Here is a 25,848-nt window from a genome sequence, read left to right on the forward strand (position 1 = left end):
GGCATGAGTATCTCTTCATTTGTCTTGCTTGCTTTCTGTTGAGCAAGTTGACTGCTTGGTCTTGGTGACAGCAACAAAGTAAAAGGTTTTTTCAACCATTATGAAATAGTCAGTATTCTTGGTTGTCTTAGGAAAAATCATGAGTAAATTCGAATTTGTAGTTTATCCAGATTTTTTACTAAGTTCACATGCAGCTGCGTTGCCTTTCTTCTGAACTTTCCATTTAGGACTTTCGATGTGTCAAGTGAATTTGGTTGGTTGTTTTAGAAGGCCTAAAATGATACGTGAAAATATTCCTTTTGGGCTTCTCAAATGAAAGCAAACAATCAAAATACCTTTAGTTGAAAACTACATGTTTAACTTGCTTTTTACATGTATATATTCATCTGTTGAGAAAATAGCAGGGGTGTTGTAATGGCAACTCTGACATTGATTGGTGGTGCTTTGTCTTCTGCTTCTTATTTTCCGTTCTTATTGGCTGCTGTCGCTCACATGGTCAGATGCCAACCAGTCACTGTTTTGCATGGCAGTGGGCCTCTGTTGCTGTAAGTATGACCCATTGTAACTACCGCAGAAAAGCCTTTCCTTACTCTGACTTTTCTGTGCATAGTTACCACTGCAGTCACTTCATCTGGGATGCGAGAGGTAGCGTGTAGGCCTGGAGGAGACCTCTTCAGCACTCTGCTCGGCAATTGCCAGGCAGTCCCTTTCACAACCGGTTGAGCTCCTTCCTGGAAGGAAAGGCTTTTTGTTGGTTCTGTTCTTTTCCTTCTGCCCCCTACTTTTCCATCACGATGCTCTTCCAGAATCTGCCCGCTCTGGTGGTTAGAATTGTTTTCTAATTTCCAGCCTAAACTTATTTATGTCTAACTTATCCCCATTTGTTCTTCTTCCAGTGTTGTCTCTTAGCTTCAAAGTGGTGTTTATCCCCTTGATGTATTTGCAGAGAGCAGTATGTCCCTGCCCTTGTTTATTGATAGTCTTTAGTTTTGATTGTGTGAAGTAAATAAATCGCTTCACAGAAACGAATCAGCTTCTTTTATCACGTGCCTCTTCTCAGAATTCCCTTAACTGTAGCAAACTAAGGCACAGAATTAGTTACCTCTACCAGTGTGGTATCAATTTCTTGATCAGATGCTTTTTTATGTGGTAGATATTATTCTGTATATTTTCACACTAACTATTTAGCAAAATAGCATGAGGTTATAATTTCTTGTAGAATTTAATTATACAATGTCATATCTTTTCTGTTACCTTGAGGATGATTTCAAGCTAGTTTTTTTTGTTGTTCAAAACTTGTGAGTTTAGTGAAAATGAAAAACAAGTTCATGTTATTGTTTTAGATCTTCGCAAATAATAAGCTAGACAAAATAGTTTTAAAAGCTGAGTTTCTAAAGAGTGTTGTATTCTGTCTTGTGTTGAATATCCACAATGGGAGTTTTTTTGTCCAAGTTACTCTCTCTTAACTATTTTGGTAGCTGTAAGCAAAAATATTAATTTAATCCCTGGTGATATAAGATTAAAATTAATTAAAATAGGACCCTTTTTTAAATTCTGTAAACTTACTGGAGAGAGATGAAAATCTTTTGTCTTTGGACATACTGGGGACCATTTAACGCAAGTTCACATTTTTTTGATATATGTATTTTATATGTGTGTATATGTATAAACACACACACATAGTATTTTTCACAGACTTTAGTATGCATCCAAATTATTTTTATTGAGATGAAGAAACTGTAGTTGATTGCCATACAACAGGGTGGTTCACTTTGGAGGGTTGTGCACACTGTAGGATTGAAGCATAAACTCAGTTTTTGAAATCCTTGCAACCGGTACAATCCATATACATTTACTTCACAGCCAACGCTGTGTATGCCTATTTGCTAAATGTATTGGTCATATTGCTACCTGGATTCTGTTGTATGAACAGCAGTGGTAGAATACGATACAGTTCAGACTGGAGTCAAACCAGAATACCTTATGAACTCTCAATACATATCTTAAAATATCCTCCATTTCACATGCGGAAGTTGACTGATACAGAAGTAGTTTACTGATTTTTCGGATGAAGCTAGATTTTTTTTTTTTTTTTTCTTTTTGTCATTTAAGTGATGCACTGTGTACCTTGTGAAAACTGAAAGGTGCATTTTTCAGAGGCTGTATAGGTGAAAATGCTATCATCCAGACTGTGATTATGGCAGAAAATAAAGAGAATGTTTTGCCTTTGGAAAAAAATTCCCTTCCCTCTCATGTATTCAAGCTTACTTGGAAACATTTATTTTTATTTCTTTCTCAGACCAGAGAAAATCTCTCTAAATTCTTTTATCCATTTTTCTTTTGCCACAGTTTGTCTTACGCAAAAACTGTTCTTATGTCCACATGCAGCTCACTGAAACAATCCTTAAGTAAACTTTAAAGATATAATAAAGTGATAGCATATGCATATGTAAAAGGGAATTTTTAAGTGGAAGGCTATGTGACTATACATGAGTGAAGGTAATATACTTTTAAATTTTTTTATGAATTATAGATTATAAGAGCAATACCCTTCATAAGATGTTTAATTATAACTACTATGTAGACTACCTTATTGACAATGACTGTGATTTTTCCTTCCATCAGAGTCTTACATTTAAGGAGAAAATGACAAGCCTTAAATTTAAAGAAAAACCTACTGATTTGGAAACCAGAAGCTACAAGTTCTTGCTGTTATCCTTGGTAAAACTGATCCATGCTGATCCAAAGCTTTTGCTGTGTGTAAGTATATCATACTATTCATTAATAGTAAAATTTACTTTTAAAGCTACTAAATAAATAAAAATTAAAAACATAAACCTGGCATGTAGGATACTTTCCTACTCATTCTTTCCTCTGGTTATAATGCTTCTGTTCTTTCAGAGGAAAAAGGCAAAACCAAAAAAAACCTAAGAAATTTTACAGAACCAGAACAACACAATGAAAGCACTGTAACTCTGAAGGGGACATGGTGGGGGGAAGGAGAGGGGAATAGAACAAGAAGAAAACTAAATAATGTGGGGGGAAATTAGTCATCATTTCAATGAGTAGAAAGACAGATGCACTCTTAGATCTTCCATTTTCTCAGGTCTGTTTATTGTTGAATTTAAAAATATTTCAATTCTGTCAAAGGTATGATATGCAGGAGGTATCATAGCTTAAAGAGAAATGAGGTATTCTCTTAAAGATCCAGAAATCCCCCTTGTTTAATTACAGGAATGCCACTGTAGTGGTCAGTAACGCGGTCAGTCATTAAAAAGTTTTACAACTTAAACTTGCTTTCCTTTTTGCGATTTAGAATCCAAGGAAGCAAGGGCCTGAGACGCAAGGTAGCACGGCTGAATTAATTACAGGCCTTGTACAACTTGTTCCACAATCCAGCATGCCAGATATAGCACAAGAAGCCATGGAGGTAAGGGGTGAATGTTCTCTGTGCCAAATGACAGATCAAGGCTTTTGTAGAAGCTCAGAAGTATTAATAGCTATGAAGTTCTGTGTCTTAGAGTTTGGTCTCTATTGATCTTTTTCTAAATATCTCCTGCACTGAAAGTTTTACAAGAGAGGCCTATAAAAAAATTTTAAAAAGCAATTCATACTGCCTCTTATGACTACTCTGCACCTTCTAATATGATTTGTTCATCCCTGGTGTTGATCAAATACAGCTTAACAGTTCCTCTGCTCCATCTTTGCAGAGCGCACCATTAAGCTTGCTCTTTCTCTTCTATGTTTTTTAAATAGCTGTGAGAAAAATGCCTAGTGCAATGGCTGGTCCTGTATTCTGTTGTGAATCAGAGGAGGTGGTATTTGTGGGAGAGATGGATTGGATACTTTAAAGCTACTGAAATCTTCCCGCCAGCTTTGACTGAAGAAGCTAACAAATCACCAAAGTTACTTCTGATTTTTAGCCTTTCTATGCATAGTTGCTGATTCTGTGACTTTGCCAGGTCAGCTGTAACATTTGTGTTTTTCACTATGGTGGGTCTCCAGAGCACTTCATATACAATGAAAGCAGGCTTCAGCTTCTCCTTGTGCATAATGGAACAGAAAGACTTTTTTTTTTTTTTTTTTAATCCATGGTGCCAGTTACATTATCCTGACTTCTTTAGATTCCTATTCTAAAAAGTGAACCGTAGAGTGTGTGCTTCATTGACATCTTTGATGTTTTAGGTTTTCACAGGTAGACTGAAAAAAGGATTAACTATACCTATACGCTATTAAAGCTTTACATAAATAGTTGAATTTTAGTAGGTAAACTAAGGCTTTTTTGTTAAACCTTGCCTCAACAAGAATTGCCACAAATAGGGTCAATATACTACTACCTTTCAATATATGAAATACATATTCTTGATAGTTTAATGGTAGAATTCAAGAATATTTCTTGTTTAAGAATAATCCTTTTCAGTGTGAAAGTCTCTGGGGAAGTTTATCTTGGGTGGTAACATCCTTATGGTCATTTACAGGAACTTAGAGATTGAAAAGTTTTGGCCGTTAATTTGGCAATTTAATTTTCGTGTACTGTTCAATCTTGATTCTTTATTGATCTTAATCCCTAATCTACCTGACTATTGGCTTAACTAGCTGAGAATTGGCCTCTCATGTCTGTTTTTGATTAGTAGGTTACTAAAGAAGTTCTGAAATACTTGTTTAAAATAGGAAGCAATTTGAAATAATTACTTAAATATTATTGGAGAACAATATGGGTTGGATTTTTTTAAATGCCATTTTTAATAGCAATGTCTTTGCCGCAAACTTTTTTTTTGTAATTTGTGAGAAAAAATAGCTAAGTCTTTCCTCATTTCTGTCTTTAACTTGTATTTTCACCAAAGTGAAAATTTATTTGCCTGCATATCGGACAAGCCCAGGTAATAGGTGACTTAAGAGGAGAGATTTTGTTTGCTGTGGTTATTTGGTATAATTAAGGATAAACAACTTCTAATCAATAATTTTCTGCTTGTTTATAGCCTTTGACCAGTTTAATTTTTATCAGATATGTATTTCTTCTGAAAGTTGTCTTCAGCTAATTTATAAGTAGTTGATTTTTGAGATTTTTGTAGTTAATCTGACTAAATCAAAAGCAGAGATTAGATTTTTGGCCATGATTCACCAGTATGTTCTTAGATACGGTCAGAACCAATTCTTATCTAAGTTTTCACTTGTGCAGGGAATGGTTACAAAGAGCAAAATATTTGCCTGTCCTGACTTGGCAAAGAGCTTGAACTACAGAAAATTTTTTTTGCCACTAGAAGTTTATATCTGTAGGATTGGTTGCATTAATTTTTTTGCAGCTGGACATTAAGTAAATATTAAAGCCAAAACCTATCTTTTAATAACGTTATGTCTGTGTGTCTAGTATGGATTTGTGTGGAAATACAAGGTGAAACCTCTAGGTTTGGATTATAAATATGTAATAAAGACTAAAATGAAATACTTTTGACATGGACTAACAATGAACTCTTGTTCTTTTCTATAAAATGCTTTTTATATCTTTTGTTGTTTTAAAAGCAATGTAATTAGTATGTGATTGCACCTATTTCTCTGCCTATGCTGATGTACTTTGTAAATTTCTGCCTTTGAGTGAAACTACTTTCTTCTGAATTTAGGCCTTGCTAGTTCTTCACCAGTTAGACAGCATTGACTTGTGGAATCCTGATGCACCTATAGAAACATTCTGGGAAATTAGGTATGTAAGTTAACTTCTGTAAATTAGAGAAATAGCTGTTTTGATTTGTCTTCTCTTTTGAAATAGCTGTGAATGTTTTGGGAAACCTATGCAACATCGACATGAATCTGCAGTCAAAATTATTATGTGTGTTCATGAAAACATTTTATCTTCCTTGTACTACACAAATTTAACAAAAATATAACGAACGTTTTGCTGGCTTTCTTAATGACTCTCTTCAGCCTGATGTTAAGGTGTAGAAATGATTATTAGTTTGAAAAGTTAGAGACTTTTCCACCTCATTCGAATGTTTGCTACTTGTTTAAATTCTATTTTATCTTTTTGGGGCTGAGGGAGGGTAATGCTAAGCAATTCTGGAAGTGTGGATTTGTTAATCTTGACTCTGAAGCCTTCACCTAAAGAAGGTAGTAGTTTGCCCTGACGTATGATCTCATTTGTCTTTCCTGTGTATTTAAAGAATTTTTATTCATTAAAGTCATCTTGCTTTTTATAACTTCACAGCAGCTGTTGCGGTTGATTTCTTGGAGACTATTAAGGGAAATGAAGTTCCAAAAAAGTCAGAATTACACAAAATGCTAAACCAAAAAACAGGAATCTGTAAACTCAGATTTCTAAGAATTACATGAGCTAAACAATATTAAAAAGAAATATTTGGTGATCTAATCTGAATTGGTACAGATGTTTGTTTTAGAAGAAAGGGAACGACAGTCTAGGAGGAACACTCTTACGAGCGTCAACAAATTGGCCTGCGTGACTGCTAAATATGGCTCAAGGGGCTTGTATGGGGTAGGTTTGGGGCTGAGCCCTAGCTAGATGGGCAGTAACTGAAACTCATTACTGTAATTTCTAATAGTAGAAATGAGTTTGTGGTCTGTTCGGGCTGGGGGAAAAACCCATTAAAATTGACACTAATTTGGACCCTTTGGCAGTTTTAACAGAGAGTGTGAGGCCTGAATGGATATGAAGAAGGAACATCCCTAGATGTGTTCCTTCCAGAACAGAGTTGAGACACGTTGTCAGAGCAGTGTAGGTAAACTTGTACTGCCACTGTCTGTGCTGTATCTGTTCTGTGGATAAATGGAGGACTTCTGAATCGACAGCCCTGGAGTCTGGACTTCTAACAAGTACCCAAATTGCTTAACTTCCTCTAGGGAACTAAAAAGGCCAGCTGGGCGGTGGGAAGGGTCAGAGGGGTCAGCTTGTCATTTAAAGTACACACCTATATTATATCTATTATACATTTTAAAAGATGATGCTAGTATATGTAATAGGACATTCATGCTAATTGCCTATTTCGATGTAAAATGTAGTCATATCTTCAAAAATTTTGTTACTAGATTATAAAGCTAATGCTGAATTTCATTTTGCTGCAGTTCACAAATGCTTTTTTATATCTGCAAGAAACTAACTAGTCATCAGATGCTCAGCAGTACGGAAATCCTCAAGTGGCTGCGAGAGATTCTCATCTGTAGGAATAAATTTCTTCTAAAAAACAAAGTAAGTAAATGTTAACATCTATCTGTTAGGATCATTAAAATGAATTGCTCTCTGTTTTGTCACTCCCTTATTTACCAGGTTATTTTTGTGATTGGAAGAGATTTAATAGCTACACCTATACTTTCTGTTTTCTGATTTCCTCTCTGCTGAGAGATGGTGCTTTGTGAGGCACCCTTGATTAGAATTGTTAATCGAAGCTAGGTTTAGGACTTTTTCTTTTTTTTCCTCGCTTTAGCTACACAGGTTGTCTTATTTGCCTGGAAAATGTATGTTTCGCAGAAACCTGGTGCCTGATACCTCTTTGCCTAATACAAAGGGAAATAGTCTACAAGGTGAGGAAGAGGGAAAGTTAGTTATGATGAAATACACTTCTTCATGGACGAAATAAAAATTACTTTTTGGATCTCATGTTCATGTGAGTCCTAGAATTCTGGCTTGCTTGTTTCCAATAATCTCACAAGACTTTTTCTAAGCCAAACACACATTATATTCCTGTACTTGCTAGAATTAAAACCAGACTTGCTATATTACTTTTTGAATTAAAGATCTACTAGAAAACATAAAGGGTTTCTGTTTTCTATCTGACCTGAAAGTAGCTGTGCTAGCATGAGAAGGATACTATCTTATGTGTAGTATATAGCATGCTTAAAAAGTCCTCTTTCAGGACTTTTACCTTTAAAAGAGGATTTTTACCTTTAAATGACTTTTTTCTTTGCTTTTCTTCTCTTGTCAACTTTGGTAGCTCTGTTACTGGTGGACACTACTTTTGTCTGTGTTGATGCTGAATAATAGGCTTTTTCCTTTGGTATCTCCAGTTTAACATACATTTGTGAAATATAATCTCACATATTGCAGCTGAAGACTTTAAGCATTCTGCCTTTCTATGATTTCAGGAAGACTTTTACATTTGGCCGCTAAGTGGAAATCAACTGTCCTTCAAATAGGGAGTATGCTTAATGTTATCGTTTTCCTTCCAGTTAAGAAGTAATTAGTTGTTTTTAAAAACCTCTTTCCTTTCAGTGCTTATAGGATGTTCATTAATATCAGGATCAGAAAAAGATAATAGTTGTTATTAATCCTCTGCTTCATAATCTGAGTTCCTGCTTTTCTGATCTAATATAAAATGTGTAGAATAAAATGTACAGTACTACTGAGCTTGGCTTCTTTAGACTTAATTACATCTAAATTATAATTATGTTAGTATGTATTCTGTAGAGTAAAACCAAGAAGCCTATAGGGCTTTCAGGAGGCTCCAAGAAAGGGAGGAGAAGGCATCATTTTGTGCTTACCTCAAGGTGATGTTTTTTGAAGATGACTCTCCAGATAATTTCTTAAGGGGAAATATCATTCTAAGATACCATTAATATGGGTAGCTTTATAAAGCCCTGAGAGCACCAGTGTGAAAAGTACTGTGTAAATGTTGAAGAGCTTTTTACTTTCCTGAAATCTATCCTTTTTACCCTTTTTAAAAAATAAGTTGATTTATCATGTTTCTTTCCTCTTTTTATAGCAATCAGATAGGAGTTCCTGCCACTTTCTCTTCCTTTATGATGTCTCTGGAGGTGGAACTAGTCAAATTTCTCTTGACCATGAAGAGATGATACGCTGTGCTCCAGGAGCTACCCTCAGGAAAGGGAAAGGGAATTCTTCCATGGTAAGTGATATATGATGATATAATTCTGTTTAACAGTTGGGGAGAAAAACCTATGTACCAGTAGAAATTAAATTACTTTGAGAGTAATTAAAAAAAAAAAAAATTAATTAATTCTGTGGAGGAAAAGACATCTGTATCCTACATAATGTATGTATCTGATATGCTGGTTAATAATGATGTTTCAGACTTTAAAAAGTCATGCTTTTTTCAAGTTAAAATGTTGGTGAATATTTTTTTTTTCTTAGGATTGCACATAGCATCCCTACACATTCGTCCATTGTTAATAAATCTGAAATCTCACTTTTTAAAGTATCACATGAAGTTTGAATGTACCGTAGAGGATCATAAAATCAAGCATTTTAGTGAGGTATACCCTTTGACAGACGAGTTTCTCAAGCCTAGTTTTACTGCTAGTTCTAGCTGCCGGAAAAAAATGAAGAGGATATTTAGAACATCTTTTATAAGCCAAAACTTTCATTTTGTTTTTTAATGTACTTTTCCAGTATCAATAAGATTTTCCTAAGTACATGGTTATCCTTATAAAAGGATCAGGTTCTTAACCACTGTGTTCATGCAAAAGCATATAAGAGCTCTGAACTTGTTTAGGATTGCTTATTCCTACTGGAATAAAAGCAGTTTTAAAGAACAATTTGCATAAGGCTGAATAAAATTGCCATATTCATAAGCAATATTACCAAATTCGGAATTCTCTATTTCTCAAGGAAAGTACAGCAGGATGCAGCGGAACACCGATTTGTCGCCAAGCCCAAACAAAATTGGAAGTTGCCTTATACATGTTTTTGTGGAGCCCGGATATTGAGGCAGTCCTTGTTGCAATGTCCTGTTTCCGTCACCTCTGTGAGGAAGCAGATATCAGGTGTGGAGTAGATGAAGTCTCAGTGCATAATTTTTTGCCAAACTACAATACTTTCATGGAGTTTGCATCTGTTAGCAATATGATGTCAACAGGTAAGAATCATGGATCTGTAAAATACCTTTTTACCTCTATAATAAGACTATTATTTGTGTTTGAGTTCTTTAAACAGGTTGGGATTCTTGATTTGATTGCTGCTCCTACTGTCATTGAAATATCTTAATCATTGGAATTGCTAGAAAGAGTAGAGAATTTGGGTGACTGAGTTCATGAGAATTTTGAAGTGTAACAAGAAGAATCCTTTTCTAAACACTTTAAGGGGATGTGTTCCTCTGTTAATTTAATAATTACTTTCAAAGATCTCACATTTGATGTAGGTGGGTTTTCAAAAAACTTGGTTAAATGTTCTGTTCTTCTTTGTAGGGAGAGCAGCTCTTCAGAAAAGAGTGATGGCGTTGTTAAGACGCATTGAACATCCAACCGCAGGCAACACAGAGGTGAACTTTCTTCTGAAATTCATGTACTCTTTGCATGCATATTTTTTTGAAAACAGAAAATACTGTTGCTACAAATAGTTTTGAAGTTAAATCTTGATATATCTTGTTTTAGGCCTGGGAGGACACACATGCAAAATGGGAACAAGCTACAAAACTAATCCTTAACTATCCAAAGACCAAAATGGAAGATGGGCAGGTGACTATGAATTTTCCATAGGTTCAACCCTTAGAAATTCAAAATAACTGTTTAAGCTTATTTAATTTAAGGAATTGAATTTTAATGTAGAAAATGGGTTTTGTAGGCAGACTTAAGCTCCATGAAAGTATTCCAGAAAAATAATGGTAATCAGTTGTCCGCTATGCTTACTAGGAGACCAAAAAGTAATTTGACTTAAATTAAAATTAAAAGGGAGGCGGAGGCTGAGCTTAAAAATTAAAAAGAAATTGAAAAAAAGAATAGTGAAAACTCTGGAATACTGCTAGAGAAATTATGAAATCCCTTTCACTGGAAGTTTTTAAACAAGCTGCTGGCTATCTTGATTTAAATATGCTTTATCCTAGTGCAGAGCAGGGAATTGACTAGTCAACCCCCTTCAGTCTTTTTTAGCCTCGCTTTTTCAACTTCTCTAAAAACAGTGCCTCTGTGTAAATCTCTGTTCATACTATCACAATGAACTATAAAAGGTGAATCTTAAAAAAATTCTTGAGACTGGAATTGTAAATGGCAGGATGTGTTAAGGAATACTTTAAAATTCTGATCTCTCTCCATCAGTTATGTTTAATTCAAGAGATTTCATCTTCAGCCATTCTTTTTCAGGTTACTGAAAGTCTTCATAAGACAATTGTTAAGAGACGAATGTCGCATGTTAGTGGGGGAGGCTCCATAGACTTGTCTGACACAGATTCTCTTCAGGAGTGGATCAATATGACGGGGTTCTTATGTGCCCTCGGAGGAGTGTGCCTACAGCATCGTAGCAGTGCAGGATTAGCAACCTACAGTCCACCTATGGGCCCTGTCAATGAGCGTAAGGGCTCCATGATATCTATGGTGTCCACTGAGGGAAATGCAGAGACTCCTGTTAGCAAATTCATCGATCGATTATTGACTCTGATGGTCTGTAACCATGAGAAAGTGGGACTTCAGATACGGACTAATATTAAAGATCTGGTGGGTTTGGAGTTGAGTCCAGCACTTTATCCAATGCTGTTTAACAAATTGAAGAATACCATCAGCAAGTTTTTTGATTCTCAAGGACAGGTAAAGTGTTGATATATTCCTTCACATTTGTGTCTTAATAAAAAGCGTCAGTCTTGTCTTTCACATAGGTAATTGAAATTGATACCTGAATTGATACAAAACCTGTGTTTTGTACAAAAAACCTGCAAGCATTGTGATTGTATTTTACAACATGCATTAATAATTCTTGTATTTGTGATTCCAGGCTATATTTAACATGAAGTGAATGAAAACATTCTTGAATTCTTAGTGAACTCTGAGTACAGAATCTGTGAGAATGTTCTCAGAATCGTTATGGCTGGTAGTATTGACATATATTCAATCTTGACATATATTGGAATTCTTTTGGCTAGGTGACACTAGAGAAACGCTTTTCCATTAGATTTTTGAAATGCTGCACTATATTTGATAAATACCCTTTTTTTGTTTTTGTGTATAAAGAATTAAGACCACCACTTTTCTTCCTGTAGGTTTTGTTAACAGAGACCAACACACAATTTGTAGAGCAAACCATTGCTATAATGAAGAATTTGCTTGACAATCATACAGAAGGGAGTTCAGAACACCTTGGGCAAGCTAGTATTGAGACAATGATGCTGAATCTGGTTAGGTAAGAAATCCTGTTGACCTTCCTATAAAAAATGATATGTTGAAGAAGTGAGGTAGACCATTCTAGCTTATATCTTTTCTGCTTACATCCACGGAGAAGCAGCAGTTGATTTTCTGATCCTCCTCCTTATGGTTCTGACAACTTCAGTAATCGTGGAGATCATTTATACTGTAGCATAAAGTATGCTGATGGAGGATGACTTTTTTTTTTTAAAAGAACTAACCATTCCATAGCATGGCCCCGTTCTTGTAAGCATTCCTAGTTTCTTTTCTGTACAATGGTGTTAGTGGTTAAAAACCAGCTGAAGGGCAGATTTCTGTTCCATTTTATACTAGAAATAGAAAAATTGTTTGGTCAGGAAAAATTTGGTGCTGGTCTTCAGCTGATATAGGGGCTGGCTTGCTTACTTGGAAAATAAAAAAAGGTGGTCCAAACACTTGCTGACCCATTATGCATGTCTGCTGGGTCAGCCAGTGTGTAGGTTCCAGCATGGAGTTGAAAAGATTTGTCAGATGTGTGGGCCTTGTAGTATGAAGTTTTTAATCAATCTTTTTGCTTTTTCTTCAGGTATGTGCGTGTGCTTGGAAATTTGGTGCATGCAATTCAAATAAAAACTAAGCTATGTCAGTTAGTAGAAGTAATGATGGAGAGGAGAGATGACCTTTCATTTTGCCAGGAAATGAAATTTAGGTAAGCATTGCATTATATAACTTCTAGGATAGTGTAATGTGGACAAATGTAATTTTATTTGGTTACATGTTTAAAATAAACCAAAAACTGTCTCACACCAGTATTCCTGGTATAGGGATAGTACTCCTGTCTTTGTCTTCAGAATAATTTAGAGCCTCGTGCTGCATCAAAATTTTATTTTGATTGTGGAGATACTAAATACATGTAAAAATTCTGTGTTTGATACAGACTGGAGTATTACTTGGTATAATAAAATTAGTTCAGTTCATCTTCAGCGTGTGGTGGTTCAAATAGTTCTTACGCTGAATTTGTAATAATTAAGAATGATGCCAACAGTAGTAAGTGTGTTTGAGGGAAGGATTGTTAAAAAAACCAACCAAACAAAAAACCAAAGCTAAAGCAGTATATCTATATGTAACAGGAACAAAATGGTGGAATATTTGACAGACTGGGTTATGGGAACATCTAATCAAGCAACAGATGAGGATGTGAAATGCTTGACAAGGTAAGAAAGACTATTGTTAAACTGTTGCTAAAGTTGCTAACGGTATTCTAGGTGGCATTTGATATCCACAGATGAGCTGGCTTGTGTGGACTTCCTTTAGTGGTAGTAATTTTAAGGAAAAGACAAAAATTGAAACTTAAGTTTTGGTGAGCAACAACAGAATTATATTTAATGCATAGTATTAACTAACATGGCTCTTGAGGTGGTTTTTGTTTGGTTTTTGTGGGGTTTTTTTGTTTTGTTTTGTTTTTGGTTTTTATGGTTTTTTTAAATCTATTGAATTTATTTAATTCCTTTTAATACCTTTTCGGATTTAGCATTAGGATTGAACATTTTATTTGCTAGAGCTATATCTTCATGTGATTCATTCTGAAGAATAAAGTCATCAAACATTTTAGTGTTGAATTTATACTCAACTGGTTTTTAATGACAAATTTGGTTTGCAGTTGTTGTCCTTAGCAGATATATTGCTTGAACATGTACCACAGAATGTAACAGGTTTTTTCCTGATGGAAAAACTTCAGTAGAATGACTTTTTTTTTTTTAAAGATTCTTTTCACCTGCAATTAGATATATAAGAAAAAGGGATGTGGTACTGGATGGGAAAATTATCAAGGGGAAGGAGAGACTAATTCTGCTGAACTGATTCACAGCTTCTTAAAACTTTATTTTTCAGAGATTTGGACCAAGCAAGTATGGAAGCAGTGGTCTCTCTTCTTGCTGGGCTTCCACTACAGCCTGAAGAAGGAGATGGTGTTGAGTTGATGGAAGCGAAATCTCAGTTATTTCTTAAGTAAGTAGTGACTTTTAACTATTTTTCTATACAATGAGTCTAAGTAGATGCACCATATGACTTCTATTACAAACTATGGTTTTTCTTCTAGCAGAAATAATTATATTATCCAAACAGAAATTACCTCTTATAGATCCTATTTCACAAATCTCTACCTCCTAGGTTTATGGAAACATTTTCATTTAGAAAATAATTATAAAATTTGGCTTTGTTTCTGCTTAATGCAGATGTATGCTTGATTTATGGGAGTGATTAGCTTGCTTTGATATTATATTTTTATCCATGAAACTTAAAATCTCTTTCAAGACATCTATTTGTAAAGGCACGCCTGTGAAATTCACTTGGTTTGAGAAAATTTCTATACAGATTTTAGGACAGTGCTTTCTGGTTACAACACATTTGAAAGCTTGGACTATGCTACAAGAAAAATTACTTGGGGCAGTTACGAGATTTTTTGGGAGGCTTGTTGTGTATTTGCTACTGTATGCAAGTCTTTTCAGATGGTTGCCTTTGCAGAATCTGTTTTACTTATACAAGACTTTTTCTTTTTCTTTAGATATTTCACACTGTTTATGAACCTTCTAAACGACTGTAGTGAAGTTGAAGATGAAAGTGCGCAAACAGGTGGCAGGAAACGTGGAATGTCTCGAAGACTAGCTTCGCTACGGCACTGCACTGTTCTTGCTATGTCAAATTTACTCAATGCAAATGTGGACAGTGGTCTTATGCATTCAATAGGTAAAGTAGTTAGAGATAACTGTGCATAAATGAATACATAATGAAGACATTGGTATTTAATTTATTTTTACATCTTCCTTAGTAGTTCTGGGTTTTTTTAATCAGGCTTGGGCTATCATAAAGACCTCCAAACAAGAGCTACGTTTATGGAAGTCCTCACCAAAATTCTGCAGCAGGGAACAGAATTTGATACGTTAGCAGAAACAGTGCTAGCAGATCGGTTTGAGAGATTGGTGGAGTTGGTTACAATGATGGGTGATCAGGGGGAGCTTCCTATTGCTATGGCTTTAGCCAATGTGGTGCCTTGTTCTCAGTGGGTAAGTTGATTCATGCATTTTATTTCCTACATTTTTGAAAATAGTAAGACTTGAAATAAAAATTATTGCAAACCTTAAGGGCGTAACAACAGTCTGCTAAAGAGATTAGACCTACCGTTCATGATAGCTAGCCCTTCCTAATATATTCCTGAAAAGTGTACTGAATCTAATTGTCAGAGATCTTGATTATAAACTGCATTTTTATGGTAAATTTTTAGTTAGTATCTAGGAATAATTTTATATACAGTTATTGTAATAAATGTATCTGTTTGGGCTGGTTATTTATTACATATTGTGTGTGCTGTAATGCAGACAAACAGAACTGTATTTGCTCCTCTAGATTTTAGCAAGGTGAATTGGGCTTTGTTATACAGCAAAATAACTGCTTATCTGTCTGGACGAACCATTATGAATTTGTCTGAGTGGATGTCATGAGGCAGATTTTTAGACAAGCAATAGCATAGGAAAGATGTAAAGAGAGATTGTGTATGCTGAATTTAATATTTACATGCAAGACTCCATAGCAAATTTAAAGCATTAGTACAAACTTGGTGGGTTTTTTCATAATTCTTTTTTTTTTTGTACTTGCTTTGATTCACTGCTAGTCAGATTAACATTTCATTGCTTCTTTTAAGGATGAGCTAGCTCGTGTCCTGGTCACACTCTTTGATTCCCGGCACTTGCTCTACCAGCTGCTCTGGAATATGTTTTCAAAGGAAGTTGAACTAGCAGATTCCATGCAGACACTCTTCCGAGGAAACAGCTTAGCCAGTAAAATAATGACTTTCTGTTTTAAGGTATATTATCTAATCTTTGCTACAGATGACTTCAAACAGGAAAAGTTTAGTAACGTACAAATACAAAACTCCTAGTCTATGGTATTCAGCACTTGAGTAACTGGATTAGATGCAAATAGTATAGAGTTGCCTTTCGGTCTCGGTTTAAGTTAGTCTCAGCTCTCACATCTGTTTAGGGAGTTTTGCTTTTAATGTTTTAACATAGGATGAACTAATTCTTGTAGATCTCTTATGCGCAGGCCCAACTGAAAAATACAAATCCTCCTGGAAGTAACCTTTTGCCAAGACTTCATGACTCAACCAGTTAGGCTTAAGCTTACAGTCAGTCCTCTTGAAAGTTGCCATGGCAATAAATGTTTCATCTTGCCTGGTCTGTGTATTCTGCATTGTAAAGACAAAAACTGGTCATGGTAACAAAAACGTTTGCGAGATTTGTAGATTTCAACGGAAATTACTAGTTACTTAGAAAACATTCGATACAAACAACTAAATATTTGTAAAAGTTTTAGTTATCTTGAAGTCTTTTCCTAAATAACCTTCAGTCATAGTAGGGTTCTTTAAACTTCCGACTAGTTTAGTTATATGAGTGTTTCTGGGGCTAGTACCAGCTTGAAGACTGTTCCTGATGGTCTTTTTGTAACGGGCAATTTAAAGATGGGGAGACAAACTGTGAGGTCTTGTTTATACTTCCATTTCAGTTTAAAAAGTTGTGTAGTGCTATACAAACAGAGGTGGGGTCTTGAGTCACTGTGCTCTAAGAAAGAATCCCATCTAATTGTTGTGGTTATTAAAGTGACCTGTAGTTTTCTCTAAATTGGAAATTAGTTAAAATACTTGTAGAAATTAATCACAGATATGTTTCAGAAGTGAGACTATGATATAGAAACACCAGGTTTACAGAAATCTGGCTTATGCCAAAACAAATCAAATGTTTTCAGGCTCTTTTAACACTTAGAGAATTTTGGAGTGTTCCTGTGAATTGCCATGTTAATCTGGCCACCTATTATGATTTTCTTTCTACCCAGGTATATGGTGCTACGTATTTGCAGAAGCTTTTGGAACCTTTATTAAGGACTGTGATCACATCCTCTGAATGGCAGCATGTTAGCTTTGAGGTGGATCCAACAAGGTTTGAGATTCAAGGAGGGGAGCAAATGTATTTACTGTAAACATGATTCCCAGTCATTGTAAATATAATAGGATTCCTTTTTCCGTGTTGCAAATATTTTTCTCATACTTTCATAATTTTCCACTCCTCGCTTTACCAGATACATTAATTGTATCTGCAATCCGTATACCCAGGGAGAATGGTACAGAGCTGTCCAGCGAGATGAGTTTGCATGTCCTCTAAGCCCTGAGAGAGTAAGAAAGATAGAGAGCTCTTGCAGGACCTCTTCTCCTACGTGCTACTTCATACTTTTGTGTAGGCCACTGATGTGGGGATTTCCAAGAGTACCAGAAAGCATCTGCTTTAGGTCATTGAATTAATTACAGAAACAAGATGGAATGTGTGCATATTGTGTGTAATTTTTTTGCTTTAATTTCTCTTATATCACTTCAAGACTTGGATTTAGTAGCTGTTGTTCTATTGCTTTGAATTATCTCAATTCTTAGAAAAACTTCAAGTATTGATCTTTTAAGTAGCTTACCAAAAGATAGGCCTTCTTTTTGATAGTTTAACTCTCAAATATCTGTGTCTACCTCAAAAATTCCTTTCAGAGAAACCATCAAACTGATAATGCAATTGTCAGTTGGCATTATGTATGCATGTTTTTATATGGAATGGTGTGAGAGAATCCCACTTACAGCTGTCTGTTTATTACTGAGTTTTAAATGACCTTATATTTGTAACTTACATGGTTTAAAATATTGATGGAAACTTTTGTGTAAAAGATCATAAATATTTCTGTAAGATTTCTATTTACCCTGGGAAATAAGGTTACTACCAAACATATAAGTACAGCTAGTATCATTTATTTGATTGCTGGTCATACATTTGTGGGTCTGTTTCAGGCTGGAGCCTACAGAAAGCCTTGAAGAGAACCAGCGGAGTCTCTTGCAAATGACAGAAAAATTTTTTCATGCAATCATTAATTCTTCTTCAGAGTTCCCACCACAACTTCGCAGTGTGTGCCATTGTTTATACCAGGTATGCCTGCAATGGTTGCCTGCCCCTAAACTCTGGGTTTTGTTTTTATAATTCCAGCAGTTTGGAGCTTGGTCCAGTAGTGGGTGCACAGTGGGCATTTCTTAAAGAGTGTTTTCAAATGTTTGTTAAATAACAGGAGTCTAAATGTAGGAACTGAATCGTGTTTTAAGACTTGGGTTGGCAATCAGGAGGTGACTAAACATTATTTTTTTAAGGAGTTGAATCACAGCTAAGAACTCAGACCTAATAAGGCAGCAATAATCTCTGCTTTAGCATCTCTATGGGAGACTAAAGATTAACTGGGGAGGGTACACTTGCCTTTATCAGTTTATCATATGGGCCATCTATAGCGAAGGCAGCAAAAGGGGAAAAGAAAAAAAAAATCACTGCTGGGTTGAGAGAATGCAAAACTGTGTTTTGAATATAGAAGCAGTGTATTTGTTTACTTTTTATACAGGATCAATTAAATGAGGAATAAAGTTAATTAATTATCTAAAAGTTTTATGGATCATGCCTTTGATAAACCTTAACTTTGTGAATATAATAGCTTCTTGTGCAGTTACTGACTCTAGGTAGTTGTTCTCTGCATAAAAATAGAGGCAATTTTTTCAAGAGCATTTTTCTCTGAAGTAAATTTTTCCAAAAATTGTCCATGAAATGTATTATTCAGGTCATTGCTCCAGGAATATTATTTAGTCGTCCATTACAGGTGGGCACAATCTTATACTTTCTGCCTTTGACGGAAAAGCAGGTTAAAAAGGGTGTAAGATGCTCAGAAGAAAAGTATGGTCTTCAGTGAGACCGCAGTAGCTGCAAGTCCTAACTTTTAGAGACTGTGGATTGAAGCTGAGTATAATGGAAGGAAATAGACATATAAAATGCTGCTGGCTGTATTTGGTAGGGAATTGTTTGTGGTTATATGTGCTTCCCTAAAGAAGATAATTTGCGGGTGAGGTCAAGACACTGCGTCATTCAGGCTTTATTCTGATCATACTCAGTGTCACGTCTCGTAATCATGTTCTGAAAGCAGAAGTCTCTAGGTTGCTGTGGACAACTTTGAGGGAAGCCATTAACTTGTACTGGAAAGGAGGTCCACTGGCATATGATTTGGTAAATAGCATTAGCCGGGGATGCTGCAAATGCTCTGTATTTCTAAGGATGATAGGTTCTTGTATTTGAGAGGTAGAATGGCAACAGGAATACGTTTTGGTCTACGAAGTAAAATATCCTCCATCTGCTACGGGCAACACATTCTGGTGGAGGTACTCCTCTCATGTCAGAGGCCCGGAGTATGTTATTGTATGCAAAGGGCTGCTGTACTTCGATTAAGCGGCTGACCAAACATTTTGCAAACACAGACTATTGAGACACAGAATATTGAGAAATTCAGCAGGCAAATAGGAGGAAGAGAACCTGGAAGAGACAGATAAATGTATTTATAGCGTTCTTTTAATGAGGCAAATTACAGAGACTGACTTCTATCTGTGGCTGAAACTTTAGTGCTGTCACACAAACCCTGGAAAGTTACCAAGCTGGGACCACCCTCTTCTTGCTTGTTTGTGGTATCATTTATAAATGATGCTTAAAGAGAAGAAACCTTCCTGAGTGGTGCACTGTCCTCTGTAGAGTAAGCTCTTCTGTAGCGGTACCCTCCTGGCCGCGTCCCATAGCTGCATTCCCCGGCCTCCATCCCCGACTCCTCTGCTCTGTCCCATTTCTGCTGCTCTCTATAGCAGCTCAGCAGCAGGTTGCTGAGCCCAGTCTGCTTACAGGTCTCTCTCTTGTCTTTGTGTGTTTCTGATGGATTTAGCCGCTGCTAAAAATTCCAGTGGGGGATACTCCTGCTGCCGCAAGGCTCATAGGAAATACAATTTCCAGTCCTGTTGCAGGACTGTCACAGAAAAGCTGTGCATGGCAGAGTATTTGAGCTGTGGTCTCAGTTCCAGTAGTCTGGAAGAGCTATTTTTGGCCTTTCAAGCATGGAGACTGTATCTCAGGTCTAGAGTAAAGCAAGGAAAATAGATTTTTCTGAGCTGTGTGAACTAATTGTGAGTAATAAAAAATTTGATGCAGTATAGTCTAGTCATATTTTTACAGTGAATGCTGTATTAATAAATGCAACTGCTGCGATTCTCAGAACTTGGAAGTAAGAAACAGTGAATTGTATGTTGTAACTGTTGTGGATCTTGGGCTGTTACTGTGAGCTGTTGGAATGAATTAGGCATGTAAACGATGTGCCTTTGTTTCTGCTGTAACAACTTATATAAATGGCTCCTAAAGTCATCAGTTTCTCTTTCCGACAGTGGTTGTATTCAGGTTGGTGGGGGGTGGTTTGGGGGGTTTTTTGTTTGTTTTTTTAAATTGGGAAATGAGGGGGGCAAGCTGGTTTTCAAGTTCAAATGGTCACAGTCTCACAGACATTGACTGGGAAGATATTTGAGTGTTATGGAAAATGTCACACGCAACCTTGATTGTTGCTTCTGTTACTTGACGTTACATTGTCCCACATCTTTTTCTAGAATTGCTTTTAATGCTGTTACTATGATGTATCAGATTTATTTCCATTTCAGTGATATGTTGCTAGAAATTGTTTCTATGCAAACCATTTTCATTTTAACCATACATGAAATGGAATTACTAAAACGTGCTCACCAGTGGGCATTGCCAGAGATTCTTCTGTGGAAGCGTATCAAGTCTATTGGCTTTATTCTTGCTTTACTTTATTTTTGTAACAAAGGTAATTTGTTCCTGAAAGAGATGATTTACTGGCAAATATACAAGTGGTATTAACTGATACTCAGCTTCAATGTTTACTACTTTAACTGTTTCTAGTAACACCTATATTTGTGTACAAATGTTTGTCCATCACAAATAGTGTAATAATTCACTCTGTACTTTCAAATTCCAGAGAGTTTTGAAGAGTCTGGCCTTTATCTGAAAGAAAGTACAATTAAAATCTGAATTTTTTGCGGTATTAATCCGTTTTTATCATAAGAACCAAATAGGTGATTTTTATAAGGTGAATGTGTTCTATCCCAAGCAATAGTGTAAGAGTAAATGAGACTGAATTTTGCAGTGTCTTTTTATGCTTAGAGTTTTAAAGTAAATGTGTGTGCAAAAAATACTCATCAGGTGTGTTCTGAAAATGATTTGTAGCTAATTTTAATCAATGTAGCAACATCATGGAAATGGTGTATTTAGTTGTATATTGGGGTCTACACTGGCTGGTGTTTCTGTTACCAGAACAGAGCCCTAATAAGTGTTTTCATCTGGAAACATCATATAACTAGTTACTGTGACAGATTCACCCTTGCTCATTTTCAGGTAACGTATGTTCAGGAGTGTTATGTGGTCATGAACACGCGTGATCAAAGTAACTCATACAAAGAATTTGTGCTGGCTATTTTATAAAAAACACACAAACATACATGATATTTCTTAATAAAGAGAGATGGAAATTTTACTTGCTTTAAATGCAATAGCCTGATGAGTAGAGTATGTATGTGACTGGTTCAGAAGCTAACTCTGTAGAAATTACACAAAGTCAGAAATTTGTCAGAGGCACCATTGGTTAAATATTAATAGGTCCTGCACAAATTTGAACTATTTAAATTTAGCTTGGTTAGCAGAATAGCTTTTACTGGCTGCTTTTTTGTACTTTTTTAATACTCTAAAGATTATTTGAACTGTTGGTGCATGCATGCTCTCAAACTGCTAAATACTGCTAGCTTTCTACTGATACAGCTCCAGGTATTGCTTGCTGTAGGGCTTCTCAGTGATGCTAATTTACTGTTACAGCTAATATGAAGGATGTGGGATTGAGCTCCAAGACCAAAATTTACCTCTGTACAGGGGAGCAGTGCACAAGGCTGATATACTATAGCTTTGCTCAAATCCTGATGGGAAATATGAGAGAATGTGATGCTTCTTGGTGGGTCCCTTTGCATTTAAATGGAATGCAGAAATAAGCACGATCAAGTCAGATATCTTGATTTGGAAATCTATAATAAATTAATGTAGACCCGCTGGCTTTTTTCTTCCTCTTTCCACAGAGTGTTTTATGGCAGTGTTTAGCTATTAAAGTAGTAATAACCATGATGATTCACAGACCTAACTAAATTGAAGGACACACAGAGAAACATTTGGAAGATTTAAAACTCTAAATTTATTTAAAAAGTAATATGTATTTCAAAGGTATAACACTTTACTGTTTTTACTATTAAAATTATTTGGGGATGGTGAAATACATTTAAAAGCGGAATATACCATTTAATGCCCAATATTGTATATCATGAGCACATTAATGTGGTTTGACTTTTGATCTAGCCAGAAATAGTAGAAATGATTGAAACGCAACATTTGCTTGTTTTGTATTTAGTGCTTTGTAAATAAGATGTAATAAAATTGTGGAATAAAAACTCCATCATCAGTCTTTAGTTTATATATTTCATTTTCTGTTGGTTATGTTTGTTACATTTTACTGTGTAATTTATGTACAAGTCAACATTGGTTTTTTGTTGCTGTATGTAGTTGGTGCTGTGACTTGTTTGTGCTCATCTCTGTTCTGTAGGCAACTTGCCACTCTCTACTGAATAAAGCTACCGTAAAAGAAAAAAAGGAAAACAAAAAATCAGTAAGTTTGGAGACCTTTTTATTAGCCATTTCTTTCAAAGCACAACAGAAATCTTTTGCTGTTTGTTCAAAACATCTTCACTTCAGTCTATTTGACCTCACTGTAAAATCATTCTACTAATTCTGGCACAAAATAGCTTTCATTTCAATTAACACTGGAATTAAGTTATATTTAAAATATTCTCTGTGTGCCTATTTGAGTAAACAAAAGACATTTTTAACATTACTGCTTAGTATTTAATACTCTGATTCTTCTACCCTTGCCACCATCTTCAAATTTAAAAAATGCAGTAGAAAAATGTTTTCTTCGGTTTTGGGGAAAATCTGAGTCTGTTTAGTTGTTTTAACACTCTGGCTGATTACTTGACTTCAGCTTGCATCCTGGGAGAGGAGCAATTAATGTATAAGGGTGACTGAAAAGATGCTTATATGACTTGTTTCTGATATATTTTCTTTTGTTTGCCTTGTGACTAAACAATAAAATTTAGCACTTGTATTGATTTATTGAGAAAAGCAGATTTCCCATTTTAAGTAACTTGCTGTGTGAAAGAGTTTAGATATGTATATGGTGATAGAGTGGTGTCATTAAAAGTTAAGACTTATCCTTTCTTTGACAGTGACCTCAAAATACAAAGTATGAATAAAACAGAGGCAGAATGGAAATTTAGACTTTTATTAAATACTCCCTTATTTTTGGCTGTAACTAAGCAGAATAATAATCAAGTTTAAATGCAAAATCTCTGTGCAAACTAGTATTTTACAAGAAAACACTGTCAGTAATTCCATCACAAGGTAACTGAATGAAGTTGGTACTGAACCAAAGTGATTCTTGATATATTATGTATGTATTAATGGCTTTATCTGTTTTAAGAAGCATGATTTGAGATTGCACTAATTATGTTTTGCAGTATTTCAGTAAAATGGGGTTTGTTTGTTTATTTATTTTAACAATATAACTTAAAATACGAAGCTTGCTAATTTTATTTTGTGAAAAGGTAGAATCTGACTTGTTTTGATTAACCGTTGTTGCTCATAAGAAAATATACATACAGATATTGAATCTTTATAGAACCACATGTAGCATATTTAAGAACTATTTTTGTCAGGGAGCTTTATCTTCAACTTTTCAAAGTCAAGTGAAAGATATCTAGAGAATAGACTATCCTCTTAGTAATACATAGTTGATTTCCTAAAAAGAAAGGAGATTTCTTTTTTCTTACAACTTTTTCAGATTTTTTTTTTTTCTAGATAGCAAAGAACAATATTTTAAATCTGTAGTTCTTCTAGCAAATTCCTGCTAAGTGATTTTGGAAAGTATATGTATAGACAGGGAAGTACACTGGCCACTCAGCTCTGGCTCATTCTGTCTTTCCTCCTTTGGGAAATCTGTGATGGTTCTGAAGAGTATTTCTACGAATATCTCCTTCCCACAAATTTAAAATTACTCCTGAAACTTTACAGCATAAGTCTTATTGCTGGAGAGGCTCTTGTGATCAATAGTGAGATTATAAATACACAAATAAAAGACCCACTCATTTAAAAAGAATTACCTGTATTTGATGGGAAGATTGTGCACACCTGAGTACGAACATACAGCATTTGTCTGCTTTACTGTCAGTGGCAGGGTCCTGGAATTAAGTGGTCTATAACTCTGAAATATACCTTCTTATCGATCTAGCTATTGCAGCAAGTTCACCCTAGCAAGAAAGTTTGTACGAAAGCTGAAGTAAAGCTAGCTAGTGTCTGATAGCCCCCTTGCCCCTTACTTGATTCCCTCTCGTTCCTGATTGTCCTATGATGCAAGACCTGTCAAGGCAAGAGAGTCCTACTCAGGTGTATTGAGCTTGATTGTATGGAAAGAATGCTTAAAGTTGCATTACCATACAAGGCTTTTCTCAGCTTGCTTTCCCTTTTCTTTAATGCAAAAATATTCTTTATAATTCTCAACTTCATAGGTTGTTAGTCAGCGATTTCCTCAGAACAGCATTGGAGCAGTTGGAAGTGCGATGTTCCTGCGGTTCATCAATCCTGCGATCGTCTCCCCTTACGAGGCAGGGATTTTAGATAAAAAGCCTCCACCAAGAATTGAAAGGGGATTGAAACTGATGTCAAAGGTGAATCAATAAATATTTTTATTTGGCCATATTGTATGTTCTACCTGATTTAGTTCTGTTCTTTGACTAGTATGAGAAAATTTAGATCAACTTGCGGTTTTTTGTAGCAACTATCACGTTTATTTGAAGTGCGGTTTCCATACTATGTTTATACATCATGACGTTTTAATGGTATAGCTCACAGCCATGTAAGTATGGGGAACAGTCTGTATGGAAGGAGAACCCTTTGCCAAAACGGTGCATAAGATAACAGAATGCCTTCTGGCTCTTCACTTGGAACTTCTAACCTTATTTGAAAACAAACAAAGAAACCAATGTTACTTTGGGCACAGTGAGAATAATGGCAGCCAGATATTGATTAAGTTCATACTAGTGCTAAAGAAGTGATTTTTCCTACCTTTAATCTCATTTGGTGTTATTTCCTGTAAAAATTTAAAAAAGATTTAATGATGGTGTACAAATTCTGTGGCCTTTGCATATTATCCATTTTAAATGTTGAGAAATTATAGTTTTCTTTAAATAGGCATATGCTATTGCTTTTACATGTCTGTATAATTTCCAGAGGAAATAGGTAACATTTAATAAATGGTGGCTTTGAAAGATGATTTATTTTCCTGGTCTAAACCCGAATAAAGTTCATAAATAAGGGAAGTCGTTTTCTAGCATTTAAAAGTATGTGAAAGAAAATATTTTTAAAGTGAACATATTTTGAATTGGTTGGCTTGTTGGCCTTTTTTTGTCTTGAGGTTTCCCAGCAAGTTAAAATGAATATTTCTGACAGTGAAGTTACACTGACTACTGTAACAGTTAATACATTAAACCTTCATGTGTCTTTACTATCTTCTCATTATTTAGATACTTCAGAGTATTGCCAACCATGTCCTTTTTACAAAAGAAGAACACATGCGGCCTTTTAACGATTTTGTAAAAAGCAATTTTGATGCAGCACGAAGGTAGGCCCTTTGGAAACTTGCACAAAGAGTCTGTGTCATGTAAAGAGTAAGCAGAGAATGTTCTTATAGCCTTTTAATTTACATTGACTCTAC

At 35.4% G+C, this 25,848-nt stretch overlaps 1 protein-coding gene across 24 annotated transcripts in view; it reads left to right on the forward strand.

Annotated features, from left to right (window-relative positions):
• The window catches only part of NF1 (neurofibromin 1), a 106,173-nt gene that overhangs the window by 22,413 nt on the left and 57,912 nt on the right, over positions 1-25,848 (forward strand). For 10 of the 24 annotated variants that reach the window (XM_075168309.1, XM_075168310.1, XM_075168297.1 and 7 more), the window contains 21 exons: positions 2,626-2,760; positions 3,317-3,430; positions 5,619-5,698; positions 7,072-7,195; positions 8,706-8,849; positions 9,572-9,818; positions 10,147-10,220; positions 10,333-10,416; positions 11,038-11,478; positions 11,928-12,067; positions 12,635-12,757; positions 13,179-13,262; positions 13,939-14,055; positions 14,612-14,793; positions 14,899-15,110; positions 15,746-15,907; positions 16,933-17,063; positions 17,921-18,056; positions 22,627-22,689; positions 24,644-24,802; positions 25,658-25,755. In XM_075168309.1, the coding sequence (XP_075024410.1) occupies positions 2,626-2,760; positions 3,317-3,430; positions 5,619-5,698; positions 7,072-7,195; positions 8,706-8,849; positions 9,572-9,818; positions 10,147-10,220; positions 10,333-10,416; positions 11,038-11,478; positions 11,928-12,067; positions 12,635-12,757; positions 13,179-13,262; positions 13,939-14,055; positions 14,612-14,793; positions 14,899-15,110; positions 15,746-15,907; positions 16,933-17,063; positions 17,921-18,056; positions 22,627-22,689; positions 24,644-24,802; positions 25,658-25,755 (3,050 nt within the window). The other 14 variants (XM_075168298.1, XM_075168311.1, XM_075168300.1 and 11 more) reach the window with 14 other exon arrangements.

This window comes from Calonectris borealis, chromosome 19 (genome assembly GCF_964195595.1).
Source record: "Calonectris borealis chromosome 19, bCalBor7.hap1.2, whole genome shotgun sequence".
NCBI lineage: Eukaryota > Metazoa > Chordata > Aves > Procellariiformes > Procellariidae > Calonectris > Calonectris borealis.